The following is a 22,185-nucleotide window of genomic DNA, read 5'->3' as shown; positions in this document are numbered from 1 at the left end:
AATGGTTCTCTTAATTCCCCCCCATTTTTTTTTTTTTTTTTTTAACTCTGCTGGGTGTAACAGACCTGAAGTGTAGCCTGCAGCCCCTCCGCCAATCACGGGATATCTGAACAAGCAGAGCCTCTGTTTTTAGGTCAGGGCTTTTAACAGCTCTCTCCACAAACTGTTCTCTCTCAGCCCTTTTGAAATCAGGTTCTGTTTGACATGAGACCTCAGTACAATTAAAGGAGCGAGACATTTAATGAGTGTTTGTCACGGGGGTTACTGTCCTGCTTTGCTATGGAAGTTTGAGATGCCGAGCATGCCAGTACTATGAGGCCTGAGACCCCTGGGAATATAGTGCCATTATTCCAGATAGACTGCCCATGAGCAGCCGTGACTGCCTGGCTACCAGAAATGAGGCCTTCTGGCTAATAATTCCTAGAGGTCTCTTTGCTTTTTTCCTCTTGGGCAGCCAGTTTTTATGTCACAGGCTGCAAGGTTAATTTGATGCAGGCGTCACTTGAAAAGGAAGAACAAAAGGCTTGTTCCACAACAGTAACAGTGATAATAATACAGTTCTGTTTCAAAATACAGACAGGCTTTCTAGTTTGAGGCTTGTACAGGAAAAGTATAAGGATCCATAAATCCCAAATTGACATCTTAAAATTCTTGTTTTGCCTTGAATTAAGGGTTAGATGTTTGCTTGATAATTAAAATGGTTGCAGATTTTTTTTTCTTGTGTATGAAACACATCTCCCATTTGTCTTTTTTTTATACCAAGATGCCCAAAGTTGTCCGTTTCCACCTTCTGAAGTTTAACTAGCAGCCCACTTTTTCATATACGATGTATGGAATATCTTTGGTTTCTGAACTGTGGGTCAGCTAAATGACAGTAATGTATAGTCACTGATGTACATAATGCATTAACTTTTGGGATGGATATTCTCCACTATATTTTCAGTCATCGTATAGGCAAAACATTCACTTGGTCATTAGACAAGTAATAGTTTAACCGACAAGGAAAATACGCATTAGTTGTTGAGAATAAAAGATCATTAAAAGCCTTAAGTTTTCTGTAGGTGTTTGCTGGTTGAAGTATTGTCACATTTTAATCACAGGTGTTTACACATGGTATTATTAAGTTCTTCTTGAAGGAAGCATCTCTTCTTTTGTGCTTTCCAGATCAAAACTGTCTCAGCAGATCTTTCCAATAGCTGATCCCGTGTCTTAACAGATAGTTTCCCCAAGATGTCATGGAAATGTCTGTTTTTCTAATTGAATCATTTTTACCTCGTCGTCTTTTAAATGTGTAATTGTTTAAGATTTCAGAAGGTGCTCTTTAGTTTGAATTCAGCGTTAACATAATTTTAATTTAAAAAGAACATCACAAGAAAAAAACAAAAACCTGCTTTGCTGCTGCAGACCCCAATAGCTGGCTACTATACGTTTTGGGAATCTTCTTCCTGTTCAGTGGTTGGCTTTTTGGAAGACTGTGGTAAACTTTAATGCCGTATCTCCGGCAGACTTGTCGTTGCTCCTTTGATTATTTTCTCCCCTTTTCTCTTTCAGATTAATTGAGCTGATGATGATGGCCGATGCCAGTGAGATGTTGGCAGCAGCCTTGGAGCAAATGGACGGGATCATAGCAGGTAAGTGCATTGTACACTTGGACTTTTAAGACCTGACCACAGCACTTTTTAAGTGGGCATGGCATACTGTGGGGTCTAGCCACATCTGGAAACCATTAACTTGCAAGCTGAGAGTACTACAGGGTGGACACTAACACAGTGTGTCCTTCTCCTTCCACTCCTACCTGCAGGTAATTTAATCCTCCTGAATATACATGAAGGTTTGGAGTAAAACTGAAGCTGTACTGCTTAGATCACTGGCTCTTTGTGCCTCCACATTCCTCCACCATGGGAAATGAAGGAAAGTTTTCCATTGTCCCCACACTGACGGGAACTAATGATTATTCAAGCTCTGTGAGTTTGGAATACAAACTTCTGCTTGGCCACAAACTGTATACTTGTGCTGCTGCAGACGAGCAGTACAGGCTTCAGTTCCAGAGTCTCTACTTTTCCACTGATGTGTGTAATTATAGCACTGACCTTTCCAATGGGAGCGAGGTGCCTGATCACATGATATCCTCCAGTCATGACTGTTTGGATATTTATTTATTTAGCTCCCCCTTTGTTACCGGTGGACGTCTTCATTATGGCTGACATTTAAAACAGATAATAACTGGTGCGGTGCAGGCCGAAGCACATGATGGAAACATCTTGCACTCGAGTTCAGTCAACAAACACACTGCCACCTTTATTTCCAAGAAGGTCAAAAATATGCTTTTAATTAACGTTATTTGCGTATACTGTCATGAGTTTGATAGAGTCCCTGTGAATATTGACTTAGAGAAGTGTGTGTTTGTGTTCATGCAGGGGGCGAGAGAATATCAGCAAGAACCCAAATATTGCTGTTATGTAGGTATTGCTAAAATGTTTGAGCTTGAGTAGGAGTAAAATTGCTGCTCAAATAAGAGCTCGGAGTAAAACGTTCTGTGCTTTTTAGGAACATTATGTTGTAAGATGAACTGATGGAGGCTCCAGAAGTGGTTCTTTAATTAAGTACATAAACGGCAGTAATTACTGAGCAGCAACAACGTTCGTGGTGGTTTTCTGTTGATGTTTTGGTGCACCTAATGTGCCACGTGGTTTTTTCAGAACTGTAGACAAAGCAAGGGATTTGCTAAAATGAACTGTCGTTCCATTTTCCCTCTTCTCATATGTAAATCATTAATCAGGTTTTTTTCTCTTTATGAAATGTGATTGAGAAATGAGAAGAGGATTTTTAGTGAATACAACAGCAGGAAACATAAAGCAGTCCCTTGCCAGACCCTGTGGTTAAGACATGGATCACATGCTCACCATTAGGGCTGTACCCTACTAAGGATTTTGTCAGATGACTGTCAGTCAGCTTTGATTATTCATTCTTTTTCTTACACATGTATTTATAAAATATAGCCTAGACTGTTAGAAAATCAACTGGCATGAATTTCAGTGATGGATTTAAACCATATTAGCATTGGTATTCAAATGCAAAAGGGTGACGGGAACATATTTCTGAGCATTTAAAAATCAAAGACAGCTGCACACGTATGATAAATAAATGTGAAGCTGCCATATGGATTCGTCAGAATAACAAGACAGACAGGACACTTCTGTTGAAACATGGTTATAGCCCAGTTTACCTAGAGGTTTAAGTCAGTTAACCACAGCGCATGTTGTTTGAAGTGCGACAGGTTGCACTGCGAACGATTATTTATAATTCCCCTTTGAAATGTTGTTCCTGCATATTTTTGTTAGCGTCCTAACCCTGTTTACATTGATGTGTCTCGCAGCAACAGTCGGTGAACGGCTGTCTGGCTGCACTTTAACAGAGGTGGGCACACAAACTGGACTCGTATAATGTTAGCCTATGCAAAACCAGCCACATCGATACAACAGTTTTTTCTCTTCTACAAGTAGACCAGGATGTTTGAAAACACTTCAATAAAGTACAAATCTCACCATTACTGCATGTGACTTGTCCTGGTGGACTTGTCTCCTCATTCCCCAATTTGCTAACTTAAATAGATCCGACCTTAATGTACATCCATTGATTGGACAGTGTCACCGTTGAAGTAGGTATCCCTCCCCCAACTACAGGTGGGAGTATTGAGCAGATTCCTGCTTGGAACACCAAAATGAAGAGAAGAAGATTACAGACTACTGGCTGGGACTATCTTCTATTGTAATGCACGCTGGTTGACAAAAAAATAAAATATAATAAAATAAAAACAGACTCGACTGGAAGAGTCTCAGTCGACTGACGTGTCTCTTGACTGGACTGTTCGACTGTTATGGGGCAGCCCTGCTTACCATGATGTGCCTCTGACACGAAGCTCTTATCATGATGCTGCAGAGCTTTATGTACATGCACATGTAGCAGGCCCCTACTCTTTTTGTTTAATGGTATCCACACAGGATGGAGGAGTTTTCCACAGTGTGGAAACAGGCAGCTTGCAAGTTCAGAAAAAACAAGTAAACCTACAGTTACACAGAAACAAAAACCCACAACTTGGGGTTGTCATAGTGCTGCCACCACACCCACAGATGTTGCTTTGATCAAATCCTGAGAATCAACCAAACTGGATTTTTGTTGTGCGTATCCAAGTTATAGTAATTTGGCAACCCTTGTGCTCATCGTTTACTGTATATGAGATAATTTTGTCAGTCTTCAACTTGTATCTAACTTTTGACTTTGCACCTCTCCAGGCTCCAAGGCCATGGACTACTCCAACGGGCTGTTTGACTGCCAGTCACCCTCTTCACCTTTCCTAGGTGGCATTCGGGTGCTACATCTCCTTGAGGACCTGCGGGCAGCGCTAGAGCTGATGGACAACGAGGAGAGGAGTAACCTGCGATGTCAGATTCCTGATTCCACTGCGGAGGGCCTGGCAGAGTGGCTGCAGGGACGAATGGTAAAAAGACCATTCACTCTTTAGTCATTAAGTAATATTAATCCTTACATGCGTAGTCTTTGTTGTATAGGTTTGAAACAACATATATACTGTGTGTGTGTGTGTGATGACTTAAATTAACATTTTTACTACTCTGTCGCTGTTATTGATCGGTTTGTGAGCCAAGGCGCTTTCTATAGCCTTATTGTTAGGGCAGGTGCTGTGACTTGTGGGAGGAGCCCTATTTGCTTTTGTTACTCTTAAGTCACCAATTTAATCTTCAGTCATGTCTAAGTATCTCTGTAATCCGCAATACAACTTGGTTTTCCCAGGCTGCATGCAAAACAGGGCCAGCCCTAATCCAGCCCAGAGGGTGGTGTTAATTTAGAGTGGGAACATTTACAAATTTTCATAAACAAGTACTTGCAGATTTTTGACAGCGAGTGCACGTGTAGACTTTTTCCATTTGGTAGCCCACTACCCAGGATGCGAATTACAGCTTCTCCCAAGGGGTGTGAGGGCAATGACAGCAGATGTTCTAGAGAATTTGGTAAAGTTGGAAAGATTCCAAGTTCTTGGATCAGTAAGTCATAAGCCAAACGTTAAAACACATACAATGCCTTTTACAAGGCGGAGACGGTCCCTGCTCTCTCGTCTCACAGTGGCTGCACATAGGGACCAGTTTGTACAGCACGGAGGGGGCTCGGTCTGACGCAGTCCGTGCACTTTGATCCACTGCAGGGCTGTGTGATAATGTAGCTGTTTGATGTTCCTTCAGGCAGTAAGGCGAACATATCTTTTAATTTATGAATGAAGTTATAAAATGTTTTGACCCACCGTCCCCTCACCCCTCAAGCTGTTATTTAACCTTCTGGGTTAGTTTGATGTTGGTGATGTTTGATGTTATAAAATAGAAAATGTCAGAAGCACTGACAGAAGGTGAAACCTGGCAAAAGGTTAAAAGCAGACTGAGACAGTAGAACTAAAAAGTAAATAATAAAATGAGGTTCTTAAGCTTGACTCTGGTTTGAAGATCAACGGAGCGAGAAACAGGGATTTCCGCGATTGATTGTTAATGTAAATCTATAAGCTATATGTGACCCACACCAGACGGTGTGGCAGGTCGGCCTGTGCGATCCACAGAGCTGAACTATGAACTCTCTGGTTGACGGTGGAAAGTTACATACCTGGATATGAGCAGTGGTGCCTGTAGCCTTAACCCGGTAAACAACGTGCACACATTTTTTTTTTGTTTTTAAATTATCTTGGACAAGTATTGGGCCACTGCGTCTGGCAATCACTGCATGAGCAACATTTACTATGTAGTTTCAAATGTATGACCCGATCTAATATATCACACACCCCGGAAGGGAATCTTCTCCATAACGTGAGCCTGTACAGTTTGGTGTGAGTAACAGCAGCCACACTGACTTCACCTGTTGTCAGTAAGGTCTGGAACATAATCAGGACATGTGCAGGCTATCTGCTCATCAACTGCATTCACGTGTTATTTTGCAGGGATTTAAGTGTCTGATCAGTGACTCTCCAGGACCAGCTGGAGCTCACCTCCTGGGTGCAATGCTGGTCACTGTGTGGAAAGTTGGAATGGGAGGTGTTGTGAGAGAGAGAGAGAGAGAGAGAGAGAGAGAGAGGCTGCTGAACTTAGTGTGGAAAGTTGGAATGGGAGGTGTTGAGAGAGAGAGAGAGAGCTGCAGTCACTCCATACTGTGTACAGTAGCCTATGTTGTTTTAAGGAGAAAATAGAATAAGTCTTAGTAACAAGAAAAATCATGTTTTACCATGAACATATTTCATAAAAAGGAGAAAAGTATCTTGTTATCACGAGAAAGGCTTCTGCTTATAACAAGATACCAAGCAGGCGTTTTAGGTCAGTCGAACATCGCCTAAATGATGATGGTATGGCTGGGGTGTACACGTGTACTTGAGTACACAATTCCACCCATGAAGTAGCTCACACATGGATGAAAAGGTCTTGTCAGGAGTTCATTCTCAAATCCCTCTCACCCACACTGATCGTTTAGTAATTGAACTGATCAGGAATCGAATAATGGCTTGGTATAACTTCTGTGTGGTGATGTGTTGAAATTTGATCCTGCTGCTTTCATGAGACAGGGTAAATGATGGATAATTGCCCTGTAATTTCAGTGTAAGATGGGATGTAAACCTTGTGTCTGGAAATATCAACAGTTATTCCAGCTTTTAAAGACCAGCTCATCACTCCGCCTTCCAGTTCAGCTGTTTGGAACATCTATAAGCACATTCATTTCTAATGTGGTCGGTCTGAATGTCTGAAGGGCCAGACATTCATTTATCCCTAACTTCATTTATAATTATCACAGAGGGCAGACCCTGTAGAGGCCACTTGCACTTTGTGCTGACTGGCATAGTTACAGTTGGCAGGAGTAAAGAGAAATATTCACACCTTTTAAACAGCTGGACAGAATGTGGCTCCACCCACTGTCTCCAAGTCCTGATAACTGTCTGTCATAACAGACAGTTATCAAAATTTAGTTGGTGCTTCTTAGATGCATTTACACTTTCAATATACAGCAGCTTTCAAGGACGCATGAAATGACAGTATAAGTGAAAGTATAAACAGGAGCTCTGATTCTTCCTGTCACTGGCCAGAGGGAGAAAATGTCATGAGTCTTTTAGAAGAAATTTTTTAAAATTTATTTAACAGTTTTGTCTGAGTCTGTGAATGATACGTTCAGTGTCTTTGCATGGTGCAGTTTTAAGATGAAGCCTGGTATGAATTATCCTGAGTTCTGCTTTGCATCTCTTGATCCTGCTTCATTGCTTATGCCATGACTGTTTACTGTAAAAGTGCTGTTATGATGTGCTTTGTGAATGATGGCGTATCTATAGGAGCACTGCCGTAAATAGTTTCCAATCCTTTTAAACTGGTGTTAACTCTGAGTGAGGCTCGTGTTTTTCTTGCCCTGGCTTAACTTCTCCATGCGTGACAGCTTGAGAAAAGGGTTTGCTTTTGATTTAATTTTCAAATAACTTGCATGTGAAAACACTGAGTCTCACATTTTTCTGAAAAGCTCAACTTGCATGCTTTTTTCTTCAAGGGAAAGCAATGAGAGTTCATTGTCGGGGAGGTTATATGGTTCTACATAGTAGTGGTGTGCACCCTTTAGAAAATTTGTGTGGCTCAAGGCTGATGTGTATTTTCATTTGGCCTTTTCAGCCAGACCCATATTTCAGTATGAGAGCTAAAGGTCATCCCTCTCCAACAGTAACAGTTTAAAGTCTTACGTAACAGGTGCAGAGATTGCAGGTATTTGTTCAACAACACAAATCAACACATATTGTTTATCATTTCAGACCAACGACCACGGCTCAGAAGCAGTCTACCAAGAACGTCTGTCACGTCTGGAGAGTGACAAAGAGTGCCTCATTCTTCAGGTGTGTGAGCATCACAGCTAAGGGACAGCAAGACAAAGGCACCTAAATGGGCAATTAAGCAGCACTGTGCTGGGCGCCTCTTGTGTAACAAGTGCTAGCAAAGAGATTGTTTTCCGTCCTGATTGTCTGTCTGATTGTTACCAGAGTAATTAAACCTACTTAACAGATTTTGAAGAAAATGAATGGAACGAAACAAGTAATTAGTGTTCAGTGGAGATGTTGAGCCATAGCGTCACCATGTGTCTATTTACAAAGACTTTAAAATTTTAACTTGAAACTGTGGCGCATAGATGATCAGTGACTATTTCTGTCATAATAGTTTCTTGCAGATTAAATTTAGTGTGATGTTGACCAAAGTTGTTACTTTAAACATTCTGAGGAGCAGGCATAAGTTATTTCATTTTTTAAATTAACTATATCTTGTCTCAAGTAATTGGTTCAACAATTCTTGCATCCATGGCAAGATCCATGGTATAGTTTCAAAATTTGCCAAGTCCTGATTGGTGCACTGAAGTACATGATGTCACCTTTTCCCAACTGAGTCCTAAGAGCACCGACAAAACAGAAATACAGAAATTTCCCCTGTGAAAGAAGTACTACTGCTTCAACAGGAGATTCTGTATAGCAGGAAACCGGTTGAGAGATTGGTTCAGCACCTTTAAAAAATCACAGTTACCATCAGCTAATCAACAGTACTGTCCATTTATCCACTGCTCTTGTGATCTGAGGTGTCGATGTGGATTCGGGTGGATTATGGCTTTTTGTCAGTTTTCTATAGCGTTTTAAAAGAATTGTTGACAAAGATGTGTTATTACTGTCCAGGTAAGTGTTCTGACAGACCAGGTGGAAGTGCAAGGTGAAAAGATTCGGGACCTAGACACTTGTCTTGAGCAGCATCGGCAGAAACTAAATTCGACTGAGGAGCTGCTTCAGCAGGTAAGGCCTCTAAAAAAACATGCTTAGGCTCCACAGCTGTAAAATGTCAGATCTAAGGGAATGAAATGAATGCACTGTTTCTAAACTGAGATCTTTCTGTATGAATGTGTGAGTTCTTGGGAGCGTGAATGGCCAAATAGTGTGAAAGTGCTTTGAGTGTGCTGCAATCCATAGAAAAGCATTATGCATGTAGAAGACTATTTACTTTCTTTGTGTGTGTGTGTGTGTGTGTGTGTGTGTGTGTGTGTGTGTGTGTGTGTGTGTTCTGCAGGAGCTAGTGAACAGGACGGCATTGGAGACCCAGAAGCTCGAGCTAATGACCGAGGTGTCCAGTCTGAAGCTGAAGCTGACGGCTGTGGAAAGAGATCACCAGGACAGTGAGGTAAAATGTTCACCATCTCAGCCTATTAAATGGAGGAGAGATAACGAAGCTCTCACTCAGTTGCACCTGCACCTTATTCTACTTTGACGTGTGACTCTGGTTCCTGGCAGCCATCCAGTCATTGTTTGGCAGTCACAAAGGACTGTCTCACTTGACTGGATGGCTCAGATCTGTCATGTGACATGCAGTGAACATCTTTAAGGGCCATACAAGAGGCTCAAACACCCTTGTGCTCCACCATCTGTTTCCTGCTAGAACACCCCCCCTCCATTCCTCTGTTCATATCCTCTCTGTGAGTGGCTAAAAGGCCGCGGCTGCTATAGTTTCCATGCTCACTGTTCACCAGCTGGGGCATGTTATGGGGTCTTTCTAGACAGTAAAAGCTTTAAGGCAGTAAAGAGAGTGTTTCTGCAACAGTATGGATTTAGTTTCCATTTGTCCTTCATTATACAATATTTCATGTTGGTCAGGTCTAAGAAATGTCCTGACTGCTGTATTTGTTTAACCTTTAGCATCTTATTGATGCATTTTTTTTTTTGGTCAGATTCTCACCCCTTCTTCTCACTGTCATAATTTAATGAATTCAGAAGGCACAGACGTCCTACACAGACTGCTGGCATCAGCGCCTCTGTCCAGTGATAACAGGTTGTGTTGAGGATAAATGTGCATATACAGTTTCTAGTTGGAATTCATAAAAATGGAAGTCCTCCTCAGAGGATTGATACATAATCATGGCTGATATGATCTTTAGCTTATTACCAGTATACCACTACTGGAACACGTTAGCCTTAGATATGTTTGTTGTCATTAGATCTACAACTTCTAACATTTTACCTTGTAGTCATTGCACCAAGACCTTTTTTCCATTATCCAAAGTAATCAGTTTAATGTATTTTGCAGTTCGCGGTTACAGTGTGAACAGAAACTGTTGCTACTAACTCGAAGCTGCAGGACTCCTCTTCTGCTGCTGATTGGGATAAAAACAGTTTCACAGTAATTGGCCTTGACGCTTGCTTTTGGGCATGTGTGGACTCAGCTTCTCAAGTTCTCTCCAGATGGTCACCAATGTGAAATAACATTTGGTTCTTTTGGCAGGCATTTACCCCCGTACCAAAACAGAGTCCCCACAAACCTCCTGAGTGCAGGTTCTCTCTCATTTTAATGGGTAACAGGAGTTGTCTTCTCCTCCTCAGGGCTTGTACCAGGAACTAACGGACCTGCGGTACAGAGTGACCGACATGGAGAATGAAAGACTGCAGTGTGAGAAGAAGCTCCAAGTTACTAAAGTGAGTGTGTATATTTGACTGCGGATCAGTACATTTGAGTATGACAGGAGATCTGAATTCATTCTTGTCCTATGGGATGCATCATGTTAAAACCGATTTTCCTCTGCTCATTCCTCCCTCTCTCCCTTCCCCCCCATTTTCTGCTCGTTCTCCTCCCTCTCATGTGATTTTAACATTGTTTTGCAACATGCTCACCGGCCTGTCAAACATCCAAAGTGGAACACTGAGCAGTTCACTGGAGCTGAGGTGACCGGGGTTTAATCTCCAGCCTGTACTCTTCTCCTTTCTGGCCCTTAAAGATCTTCTAATCCTGCTCCTTCTCCACTACTGCACGCTGCTTTCCTGACTTTCACCACACAGGTTCAAACCTTCTGTTCATTTTCTTGTATTAACACATTTAGACCAAAACGACAGGTCAGTCAGACGTACACAGTGGTACATACTGTTGTTTTCTTTTTGATATTTACCTAGTTATATCAGCACATCTTGATTTCAATTAAGTAGTTCTTTGAGCACCAGCTTCTATAAGCAGCTTTTGATGAGATGGTTTGTCAATTTTATGTGTGTCCAGTTTGTCAGTGTGTCCATGGTTTAGTGACTGGTGTGAATTTGCACTGAATCTCACCCTGTGCCCTTTCTGGCTATGGTTTGAAACAAGACTAAAGGGGTTTTTTTTCTTTATAGGAACCTACCAAAACATGTCGCGTCATACGTTCAGTGTTTGTTTCCGCTACAGTGCACCTGCTTTTGGGGAGCTAAATTTCAGCACCTCTCAGTACTAAAGTAGTAGTACTAAAGGAGTAGTACTAAAATCAAGTACCAGGACCACAGGAGGGAAGGGGTGTGTGTGCGCAGAGCAGTTGCTGGTGATTGTGTGTGTGAGGAGCAGCCCCTCCCTCCTCTAAACACAGATGACAAAGAGAAGATACAGTGGAAAAACAAAGCAGGACAGTCAACGTCAACCCCGGAGGTGATGGTTAAGGGAAGTACAGGGTGTACTGGATGTTAGGTGCCAATAGTGGAAACACAGCATTAGAGCAGCACCGTGAGGTCACAGTGCTGCTTAAAGCTAAATGGCAGTATCGGTATATTAACTGATTGAAATAACATTGTTAGAATCCTGATGTTTAGCAGGTGTAACCATGTTCACCATTTTAGTTTAGCACAGCTCAAGAGAATGTCAGTGTTTGGACCAAAGCTGCAGCACTGAACAAAAATTCGACCTGGTTAAAAAGGAAATTTTAAAGAATCATTCATGTAATTAAAGTAGATCCTGAAGCGGCCATGATTGTATTCAAGATGACTCTTCAGACATTACCTGTCGAGACATTTCACTCAAAGCCATAAATTTAAACCTCGTGGTGGTGCCAGATATCATGGGAGTCCCTCCACAAGTTGTTCAGGTGTTTCAGTCTGATCCAAAGTAATGGACAGATTCATGGACCAACATTGATACTAAAAAATGTTTTATAAGTAAAATATTTAACAGAAAGCCTGTTAAATAACACGCAGAGGTGTGAAGTTTAGGTGGCAGGGGTCTCGTGCGGTGCTGTCTAGTTATATTATCAGAACTGTAGGACCCAGTGTTTTTGGACTTTGACCCATACTAGGGACTAAAAGTCAGGATATCTCTTGACTCCGCTGCTTCAGTTTTTGATTTTATTTTTTTTTATCTTGTCTCATGGGTGTCCTCCAACTTTATGGAAGTCCACTAATAGATCACTGGAATGCCCCTTGCATAATCGCTCAGAAATAACGGTATAGTGCTGGGATGATCAGTCGATTAATCAGTTTGTAAGTCAATAGAATTCGCAGTTTCAGTATCTGATTAATAATTTGTCATCAAACAAATATGGCAAATGTCCTGTTTCTAGCTTCTCAGATATGAGGATTTACTTATTCTGTTTATTTACAGTAAACAATGTGCCTTTTGGTTTTTAATTGATTAATCAAAATAAAAGAATAATTGACTGAGTGTGGAAGGAAGATGATCATTAATTGCCTTACGTTTCTACTCATGTATTGTACTGGTACTGTTTGTGTCCTTCCCTCTTTTCCAGACGGTTAGTACTGTATGTGCCTTGAGTGCTGAGCAGTAGGTGTGTGGTCACTAGAGTCTTGTACATGAAACGGTTCTTCAAACAGGAAACAATCAACCAGATTCTTCTGTTTCAGGAGGACCTGCAGCTTCTGCAGAGGCAGCTGGAAGAGCGAGAGGGAGAGCTGAGAAGGATGAAGGATGAGAGACTGAGGGCGGAGAGCCACGACATAGTGGAAGGAGGGGAGAGAGGTGGGGCTGATTTTAATAAATGTCTGGGAGCTTCTTGTACCATTGTACACAGCCCAACTGTAACATTACAGAGTTTTGAGGATTAGACAAATGGACATTTCACCTTCCAGCAGCACCAGATGTCCACCAGCTGCTTTCCTGAAGAAATAATCTGGCTCCATCTGGACTTCCACATTAATTATTTTTCCACTATCTTACATTTCGCAGACAGTCTAAACTATAATGTTTTACTTAACTCCTTATCTGTGTGTCTGCAAGCTTCATACCAAACATATCTGAGTGTTACTCCTTCCACCCACTGCTGACCTTATCTTACCCACTCTGGTAGAGGAATGCCATGTATGTACTTAAAAGAGAGTCTTGTATACTGGTCTGCTTGTAAACAGTTTAGCCTGAAGTGCTGTAGGTTTTTGTTTTGTCATCCAGTTCACTACACAGGCAAACCTGTAAAAGTAACCAACGTGTTCCTCTTTAGGAGAGAGTCTGTCTGCAACCAAAAATTATTATTTTGAAGTTACTTGGACTCATTGAAGTTGTCAGTGGGTTTTTTGTGACAGTTTATTTGGAGAATTTCCCCTGTTTGCTGGCTGGTCTCTGGGGAGGTTGGGGTCACCTACAGAACAGGAAGTTTGGCTTTTGGCACTGGGCCTGTACTCAGGCAGGTGGTAAAGTTCAACGGCAGTTTACTCAACCAAGCACCCACCCTGTTAGATGGGTTTTGAAGCTGGTTCCAAGATAAAATATCCTCATTTGTTAAGGTCACAGTCAAATGAATCTCGTGTCTCAGTCCAGTGTTCACTCTTAGCGCTTATTTACTCAACTGTGTTCATCAGCTAGTTGATAACTGCCTTCTGGTGGTTGGTGCTGCAGGTAGCATACAGTGGGTTTTTAGAGCTTTTTGCTGAAACTGAATGGAAAAAGTAAAGTTGTGGCAATTAAACCAAAGCAAAAAGCTAAAAGACACTAAAACACTTGAGAAAACCGTGGAGAACTACACAGTCGGGTGATAGCCCTCTCTGGGTTTGTTCCTTCACATTTCAGCTGTTGTCAAAAAAATATAGATTAGGGCAGCTTTAAAGTAGCTGAAATCTGAAGCGTAATAGATTTGAAAAAGTTTAATACTTTATAAGAAGATTCAGTACTGGATTCTGAATTTTAACATGCTATCAATCCACAACCATACTCCCACAGTATCACAAAACAATGACGAGCTCCAAGAGTCCACGTGGGGCGGGATGAACTTTGTTTGATTAGGTTGGCACATGTTTATTGTCATGCTCCCCATAAAACACACACGCAAGAGTTTGCTGCAGCAACAAGTTGAAAATAGAGCCCTGCTGACCAGCACTAAGCCCTCGTGGCTTCATTAGTTCTCATCTTTGCTGGTGGCTGTCAAGAGCCAAGGGGAGTCGAGGCTAAACTGCCATATGTATAAAGCATCTTGTTTCTTTCCACAGAGACAGAAATGTTGAAAATGAAGAGGGTGTTGGAGACACTGATGTCCTCTAATGATGAGAAGGTACAGTGTGATGTGACTGCCCCTTTGATTCACTTAAAACTGCTGTCGCTGTAACAACATGCATTTATTTGCAGGAGAGAAGGATAAAAGAGCTGGAGGAGTCGCTTACAAAGTGCCAGAAGGTTCACGAGCCAGTCAAAGGTCAGACTGACCAAACACTTTAGCTGCTGCTCATAAACAAATATTTGAATTGATGTCACTGAATCCAGGTTTTTGGTTATGGAACAGGTTTCCTGTGTTGTAGCTTCTGGTTAAAAAAAACTGATAAAATTAGTTTATTTTATGTAAAATCAAGAAGAAAGTATTTTGATACTCGATAGTCATTTTCAAGCAAAAACCCTTAAACACATTCTCTGGGTCATTTAATAACATGTTGATTTGGGGGCATAAATAATTGAAGCTGTCACATTGGGCTCTGGGAAACTTGTGGCAAATTTTCCAGTTTTGATTTCTTGTAAAGACAGTTTGCAAATGAAAATAAATTGCTAGACATAGCCCTTGATGGAATCATTCAGTGTTTGGGCACCTCCAAACATCCACATGTATAACAGACGTTTTGGTGTGTGCTAGCTCAAAGACCCTCTGTTTGTCTGCTATACATTTACAGTACTGTGCTTTTTTCTGACTACATCTACTTAGAATTTGTCTCATGGAGGTTTATGGCAGCCCAGAATGGTGAATAAACCTCCAAAAAAACTGAGCTTGGTGGGTTTATGCTACAGCACATCCCCCCCTAACTGTCCTTTCTCAGGCAAGCTGAAGGAAGATGACTATGACCATATCCTAGATGATCCCCCAGTTCCTGTAGCTGTGGAGGTGGATCAGGTCACCCTGGTGCTGGAGGGAGAGGCAGGAAGGAGCTCTGGTGAGGTAAACACAACCTCTGTCAAAACGCTTCTCACACAGGATGAACCCCAGACTGTCAACTTCCTTGAGAAAAACGATCTCTGATTTGCCTCCCACTGTGAAAGTGTTTCTCCTAGGAATTCAGAGCTTCTGTTTGGGTTATGTGTTGGGCTCAATAAATGTTATGCTGGTGAGAAAATGTTCAGTTTTAATCGTGTTTTTTCTGCTGCTGTGTGTTCTTTCAGTCTACTCCATGTATTGCAGTGCTCTCTGAAATGAATGAACTGGACAGAGAACAACAGTCACAGGCAGCAGAAAGGTAAAACTCCAACATCCACCTGATGCTTGGGACCTTTCTAAAGTTTTAGACATTTCTAAAAGCACATACATCGTGTCTTGAACTGTTTATGATCGAACTATTAGCTGTAATAAATCTAGATTTTGCACGAAGACAGTTGGTGGGTGACAGTTTAATTTGGGTGATACTTTCCAAACAAATTACTCTGGAAATGAATGGTGTTTTTGCATCGCTGTGTGTTTAGCATTCACTAAAGGTCTAATGTCACTCACACCTACATTATTTGGGCTAACCAAACCAGACTCTGTGTACAAGTGTGAATATGACAGGAGCAATTTGCAGTTAAATTATACAGAGGGTCAGGAATATGTTAATCCCAGCGCAGCGTGTACACGCTCACACTGGGGGCAGACAGCAGTAATCTAATTTAGCTCAATTTAACTCCTCTTGTAGAGGTTTGTGTAACCTCTTCTTTTCGCAGTTTTCAGATAAATCTTGGGAGTTCTTTTCATTTTTACACAAACCTATTTTTCCTTTAGATTTGTGAACCGTCATCAGTACAGATTATAATTACATGGCTCGTCAGCAGCGTTACAGTACCTCAGTGGGACTTGATGTGGAGGATAATTTAAAGCTTTTAAACCACTTCTCGCTTTCAAGTCGCTTTTATTAGTGACAGAATAACTGTTTTTGTTTTTTCAGCTCCTTAGATGTCCCACAGCCGAGCAGCACCAACCAGGTAAGGCCCTGCCTTCTTTGCTGTGAACATATGTATAAAGTATTGCTTCATTTTCCTTTTTAATTTGGAGGAGTGAGTCTACATTTAATAACCAGAGTGGATTAGCTTCAGGGATGAGGCATATGAAAGACACTGCCTGACACCTAGTGGTTGAATGATGAAACTACATTTCTTCTTTTGTTGCAGCTTGAATCGTGATGTGCAATGGTGTGTCTTTGGCCATATCCTAATTGTTCTGCTGTCCTCTCTTTTTCCTCATAGGCCAGAAATCAACCAGGACCTGGCTCGTCTTCTCCTACTAAAGCAAACACAACCAGTGATGAAACTTTTGGTACCAAGAAGGCCCGCTCTTCTTTTGGCCGTGGTTTCTTCAAGCTGCGTGGAGGCAGGCAGACGGCCAGTTCCCCAAACTTGGGTGAGCATGACCTTAAAATCATAAACTGTGCTACCAACTGATCTTTTCCACTGAGCATTGTCCTTTGTGTAGCCAGCAATTCCCTCGTTGTGTAGCCTACTGTTTGTTGGCGTTTTGAGCCGTTCTTTCCCTTCTCCAAGGTGTTTCTGTAGGCTTCTCTGTGCGCCGTTTGTACATCAAGCACTTCAAAGTGAACATGCACCTGGTATAGAAAGGAGTGCAAGCCTCGCTCGAGGTGCACGTGTAGGAGTGCAAGCCTCGCTCGAGGTGCACATGTGATGCTATATGCTGCACATGTTATGCTTGTGGTCTGTGCTGCTACACGTGTGACATGGACTGTTGTGTCTCTAAATCCGGTTGGCACAGAACTGGAAATCTTGGCCGGTCAAAATTGATCACGGTGAAAAACAGCCATTTCTGATCTCGTCAATCGATCGGTGCATGTTTAGTTGTTCAGGAATGTGTCACACTGTCAGGTTTTAATTTAATAAATTTAAATGAATGTTTTTTGTGCTGGCTCTGATATGTGGAGATCGCACCTGTATAGTAGAGCAGACTGGCCTTTTGGTTTGCACTGTGGCTGCTCTGGATGATACAGAGAATACTGACAGTGCACTGTGTCAGTCTGATTATACTGTCATACTGTTCGTTCCCATTTTTTTTACATCAGCGATTCCCAACCCTTTTGTACTTGAGGCCCATGTCACTGTTGACATGCTTGTAAATTGTGAATACCAGAATCAGAAATGTTTAATCTGAATAGTTTTTATTTAACAGAAGTTGAAAATCACTGCTCTGTCATTATTAAATAGTTTCTTTTTTGTGTGTGTCTGTTTCTGGAGTTTGTTGAACGTTACTCTGGTGTGAGGTTTCTGTTGCTGAGCTCACTACATCATCCATGACAATATGAACCATCTGCAATGAAGCTGTTTGGGCTTTAAATGGTCGTTGTAGTACTTGACTCATCCTTTGCATGGGTGCTCACATGCAGTTGTAGTAGTTCTGATGTGCTTTAGTGTTTGAATGGTGGTGGGACGTCTGCTGTTGGTGCAGGATATATTTACTGTCATGTGAATGTGTGTGTGTGTGTAATTATTTTTACAGCTGAGACAGAACGTAAAGGCACAGATCACCTGGACTTGGCTGGTGTTCCTCCACAGAAATCCCGCGATGTCGTGCCTTCACCAGAGACCAAAAAGAAGTCCAAAGGCTTTAAGAAATTCTTTGGCAGGTAACACAGTGTCAGCTGTGTTTACAGAAATGCAAGAGGATTCTTTGGTGATTTATGCTGTAATATTTACTCCTGCAGGCTGAAGAGGAGTCATTCTACCTCCTTCAATCTCGACGATGCAGCTGAGGTGGAGTTCAGAAGAGGCGGAGTCAGAGCCACGGCCGGCCCTCGACTCGGCTGGTCACACGAGTCGAAACACAAGTAAGTGTCAATAATCATACATTTGAGAAGTGGCCAATAATATGGTCTGAAACTGTAAAACACAAAAATCCACCAATCATATCAAATATTCAGTACGGATGGCTTTACTGAGATCAATACTCTGTCCCTGTTCAGTGCTGATGATGTTCCTTTCTCACGGTGGGGTAAGGATGATGTCTGTGCATGGCTGCATGAGCAGGGCCTCGGGCTGTATGTTGCTCAGGGCCAGAGCTGGATCAAATCAGGACAAACGTTAGTGCGGGCGTCGCAGCATGATCTGGAGAAGGTAGGAGTGCTGCCAGAGGGTTGTCACAGCAATACATGGGTTTTGTTTCTGCAAAAACTCTGCAAGGCATATTTTGAAACTCAGTATTGTTGTAACACAGCAAACACAGGTACAAACCAAATACATCCAACTTGTTTTTAATCATTCAGATTGCATCAATGTCACAACCTCAAGTTTAGACTTTAAAAACTCCTTTACCTTTTCACAGCTTGGGTTGGACAGAGCCACAGGGAACACGCACAGGATGCAGCATCACTTGTTGCCATTTCCTGTGAATGATAGTGTGTTCTCTGTTGACATGTTCAGGAGTTGGGCATGAAGCAGCCTCTCCACAGGAAGAAGCTGCAGCTGGCACTGCAGGCTCTCGGCTCAGGAGAGGACGACCTTCAGGGCAAACTGGACCACAACTGGGTGACCAGTGAGTGTGACCATCTCACAGCTTGAAGATTACTTTAGGGTCATTCGTGAGTTTTTGTTTCAGAACAAACGTATAGTTTTTTTCCAGGATGGCTGGATGACATCGGCCTCCCACAGTACAAAAGTCACTTTGATGAGGCTCGTGTTGATGGGCGCATGCTGCACTTCATGACTGTGGTGAGCGTTCAGGCCTTGGTGAAGCTTGTGCAGGAGATTCACTGTATTTTTTTATTTTATTTCCACTGAATAAATCATTCAGCCCATAACACGACTTTGTGCTAACTTTTTGCTGATGTTTGATCCTTTCCCAGGAGGACTTGCTGTCTCTGAAGGTGGGCAGTGTTCTCCATCATCTCAGCATTAAGAGGGCCATTCAGGTCCTCCGCCTCAACTCCTATGAGCCCAGCTGTCTTAGGCGACGGCCCTCTGATGAGGTATCAAATGAAAAACCATGACCCACACAACTTTGATCTCGTTTTATACTTTGTTGGAGGTATGTGCTTCAGAAATCTGGCTTTTATTCTCTTCTCTTTAACCAGAACAACGTGAAGCCAGCAGAGATCTGCCAGTGGACCAACCACAGAGTGATGGAGTGGCTCAGATCTGTGGATTTGGCTGAATATGCCCCAAATCTGAGAGGCAGCGGTGTTCATGGAGGACTGATGGTAAGAGAGAAACTCAGGAGGAATGAGAAACTTTAATGAACCTGTCAGAAAACAGACTGTGATAGGTGCAAACTAGAGGACTAACAAAATTAGCATATAGAGAAGCTCATTTTAAAATCAATTTGCTGTGGTTGTAATGTCTTCACTTCAGAAATCAACCTCGGTAACCTGCCAAAACTTTGGCTTTCAGTTGTATTTAAACCATGATTCCCTGTTTCGACTCCCCTCATCAGACATTTCCTCTCCGTGCTCTGTCTCACGTCTCTGTGCTCTGAAGGTGTTGGAGCCTCGGTTCAACGTCGAAGTGCTCGCCCTTCTGCTCAACATTCCTCCCAGCAAAACCCTGCTGAGACGCCACCTGGCCACACACTTCCACCTGCTCATCGGCTCCAAGGCTCAGCGGCTCAAACAGGACTGCCTGGAAAACCCTGACTACACGGTCCTCACTGCCACCGCCAGGGTCAAGGTGACAGACTGGTCCCTCTCTCACCGGACCAAAACCAGTTTCACTTCTCTGGTGTTTTCCCACAGTGAACACAATAGGACATGAAACCTACACACTCTGCGTGGGAAAAGACAATCACTGATTTTGGCTTTTTATTGAAAAGGACTATCGTCCTTTTAATGCAGTGGTCCCCTAACTTTTTCTGCTGGCCCCCTTTGTTGGTAAACATATTTTACACAATGTGTTTTTAGGAATAAGCAAATGATTTGGTTTATAGAACATCTGTGGGGGAGGAAGTCTCAGTGAGGTTGGCAGCTACTTCACTACAGGAGACAGGGCCCCTAGGAGAAGCTGCAGACAAAATCAGCCAACAAACCCACATAATACTAAAATAAGGCTACAAGTAGGTGACTCAGGCTTCAGGAATGTAGTAAAATAATTTCTAAAGCCCAAGGTAAGCTTTTCAAATTGCATTTTTTTTTATCTGACAACCTTAAACAAATGCAATGAATCACCACAAGAGGAGAAGTTGGAGGCTGTTTGGCATTTTGTCTGGAAAAATAGCTAAAACCTGTCAATTACTGCAAAATAAGAGTAACAGCAATAACTTTGACAAAGTCATGCTGACCAAGTGCTAACGTCTCTTCACTTGTCCAGCCCCGACGCCTGTCATTTGGCAGCTTTGGCACTCTGAGGAAGAAACGTCAGGGTGACGGCGAGGAGTACGTCTGCCCCATGAATGTGGAAATGCCCAAGAGCAGCAGCTTCCAGGGAGGGGTCCAGATGTTAGGGGATAACCTGGAGCAGGTACTGACACATTTCTGTTCAGATTGTTTTGTTTAACTGGGGTTCTTAAAATGATTACTCATTAATACATTCTAATGAGTTGTCTTTCATTTGCTTTTTGGCAGATGGACGACTCTGAAGGGACTGTCAGGCAGATTGGCGCATTTTCAGAGGAAATCAACAATCTGACGGTGAGTGTGATAACACCTCAGTTTGTTCCTGTATGTTGGTGTAACAGTGTACAAACCTGAGTCAATTAAACTAGAGGAAAGGTTGGTTTGGGATTAGCTTCAAGTCTCTGTGGTCCCGTTTGGTTTTCAGAGCATGCTGAAGGACGAGCAGTTTAGTCGGGAGGTAGTTGTCTGTCCTCTGGAGGTTGATGCAGCAGAACCCTGTGACAACTCCATCTGACCCAGAGGCTGATCCTCATGAACAGACTGTGCCAACACAAATCCTTCAACCAGAACATGTGAGACCTCTGCTAGTGCAGTATTTTCATCAGTCAGAAACACAACCAGAGCTTTGAACAGATCTATTTATTGAAGCTGTGCTAAATGTAAGGCATGAAGTGAAAATGTAGGACCTTATTACATTAATGTACTTTTCAGCATTTATTATTCAAACACTTTTCAGTGAGGTAAGCATACTTTAAAGGAAAACTTTTTTTAAACCTGTGTTTCCCCTAATGGTGGGTATGGTGACACTATAGTTGGTGCTAATTTTGCCATCACTACCTCTGCTGTAGAAATTCAGGGAAACAAGACGCTGTTAGCAACCAGTTAGCCTCAGTGAGAGCAGAGAACAAACATGTCAGTCAGATCATTTCTCACACTGATCTCCAAAGTCAGAAGGGCAGCAGATAAAAGATTTGGACACCTGGGGCAGCCATTAGAGCCAACTGCACAGTCATATACATCCAGGTCAACTTGTTGGCTGACCTCATGATCAGATGATCATCCCATACAGTCGGCTGTGATGGAGACCTCAGATTTCCAGATCTATCTGCTTTCCTTCTGACTCGGAGATAAGAATGAACAATGATTTGACTGATGTTTATTCTTAGCTCTGAGCCCAACCAGTGACGCATTTAATGTGGCTTCTCATTTCCCAGAATCTTTACAATGGAGGTAGTGACAGTGACATTTGCACTAGCTGTAGTCTCACCGTACCCTATATTTTGGAGAAAGACAGCAGGCTCCAAAACAAAGCTATCCTTTAAGTCTAGTGCTCAGGTTTTCATGTGCAAAGCTGCACTCGTATGGTAGTGCACAGTAAACACTCATTTACCTCTAGTGGAATCTGGCTGCAGAGTTTAGATTGTATGGTGTTGATGCATCTACACTCCAGTGCTATGGCTGGCAGTGGAATGTGTGTGACCCCCACAGCAGTGCATCGCTGCAGAAAGTGTTCCACTACACTGTGTGATGCTGTGCAGAGTTTTCACTGGCACTGCTAGAAAGTAACTGAACAAATACTCCATATGAAAACCTGACCGTATGTTCGTGCCATTCAGGTACCTGGAACACTTTCT

At 42.4% G+C, this 22,185-nt stretch overlaps 1 protein-coding gene across 2 annotated transcripts in view; it reads left to right on the top strand.

Annotated features, from left to right (window-relative positions):
• LOC109967813 (liprin-beta-1-like) overlaps positions 1-21,225 on the top strand; it is a 24,853-nt gene extending 3,628 nt beyond the window's left edge. Inside the window, exons 2-26 of one of the 2 annotated variants that reach the window (XM_020613641.1) lie at positions 1,552-1,631; positions 4,293-4,498; positions 7,832-7,912; positions 8,735-8,848; positions 9,120-9,230; positions 10,424-10,516; positions 10,733-10,762; positions 12,692-12,806; positions 14,264-14,325; positions 14,400-14,466; positions 15,077-15,195; positions 15,417-15,490; positions 16,172-16,208; positions 16,470-16,623; positions 17,728-17,854; positions 17,933-18,055; positions 18,191-18,341; positions 18,648-18,759; positions 18,847-18,935; positions 19,070-19,192; positions 19,298-19,423; positions 19,701-19,889; positions 20,526-20,675; positions 20,780-20,845; positions 20,976-21,225. In XM_020613641.1, coding sequence (XP_020469297.1) covers positions 1,565-1,631; positions 4,293-4,498; positions 7,832-7,912; positions 8,735-8,848; positions 9,120-9,230; positions 10,424-10,516; positions 10,733-10,762; positions 12,692-12,806; positions 14,264-14,325; positions 14,400-14,466; positions 15,077-15,195; positions 15,417-15,490; positions 16,172-16,208; positions 16,470-16,623; positions 17,728-17,854; positions 17,933-18,055; positions 18,191-18,341; positions 18,648-18,759; positions 18,847-18,935; positions 19,070-19,192; positions 19,298-19,423; positions 19,701-19,889; positions 20,526-20,675; positions 20,780-20,845; positions 20,976-21,065 — 2,676 coding nt within the window. In that variant the 5' untranslated portion in view covers positions 1,552-1,564 and the 3' untranslated portion in view covers positions 21,066-21,225. The remainder of the gene's footprint in view (positions 1-1,551; positions 1,632-4,292; positions 4,499-7,831; positions 7,913-8,734; positions 8,849-9,119; positions 9,231-10,423; positions 10,517-10,732; positions 10,763-12,691; positions 12,807-14,263; positions 14,326-14,399; positions 14,467-15,076; positions 15,196-15,416; positions 15,491-16,171; positions 16,209-16,469; positions 16,624-17,727; positions 17,855-17,932; positions 18,056-18,190; positions 18,342-18,647; positions 18,760-18,846; positions 18,936-19,069; positions 19,193-19,297; positions 19,424-19,700; positions 19,890-20,525; positions 20,676-20,779; positions 20,846-20,975) is intronic. The other variant, XM_020613642.1, reaches the window with a different exon arrangement.
• Positions 21,226-22,185: the final 960 nt, after the last annotated feature.

This window comes from Monopterus albus, unplaced genomic scaffold (assembly GCF_001952655.1).
Source record: "Monopterus albus unplaced genomic scaffold, M_albus_1.0 scaffold136.1, whole genome shotgun sequence".
NCBI classification, from domain to species: Eukaryota; Metazoa; Chordata; class Actinopteri; order Synbranchiformes; family Synbranchidae; genus Monopterus; species Monopterus albus.
This window is presented reverse-complemented; position numbering and strand designations above follow the sequence as displayed.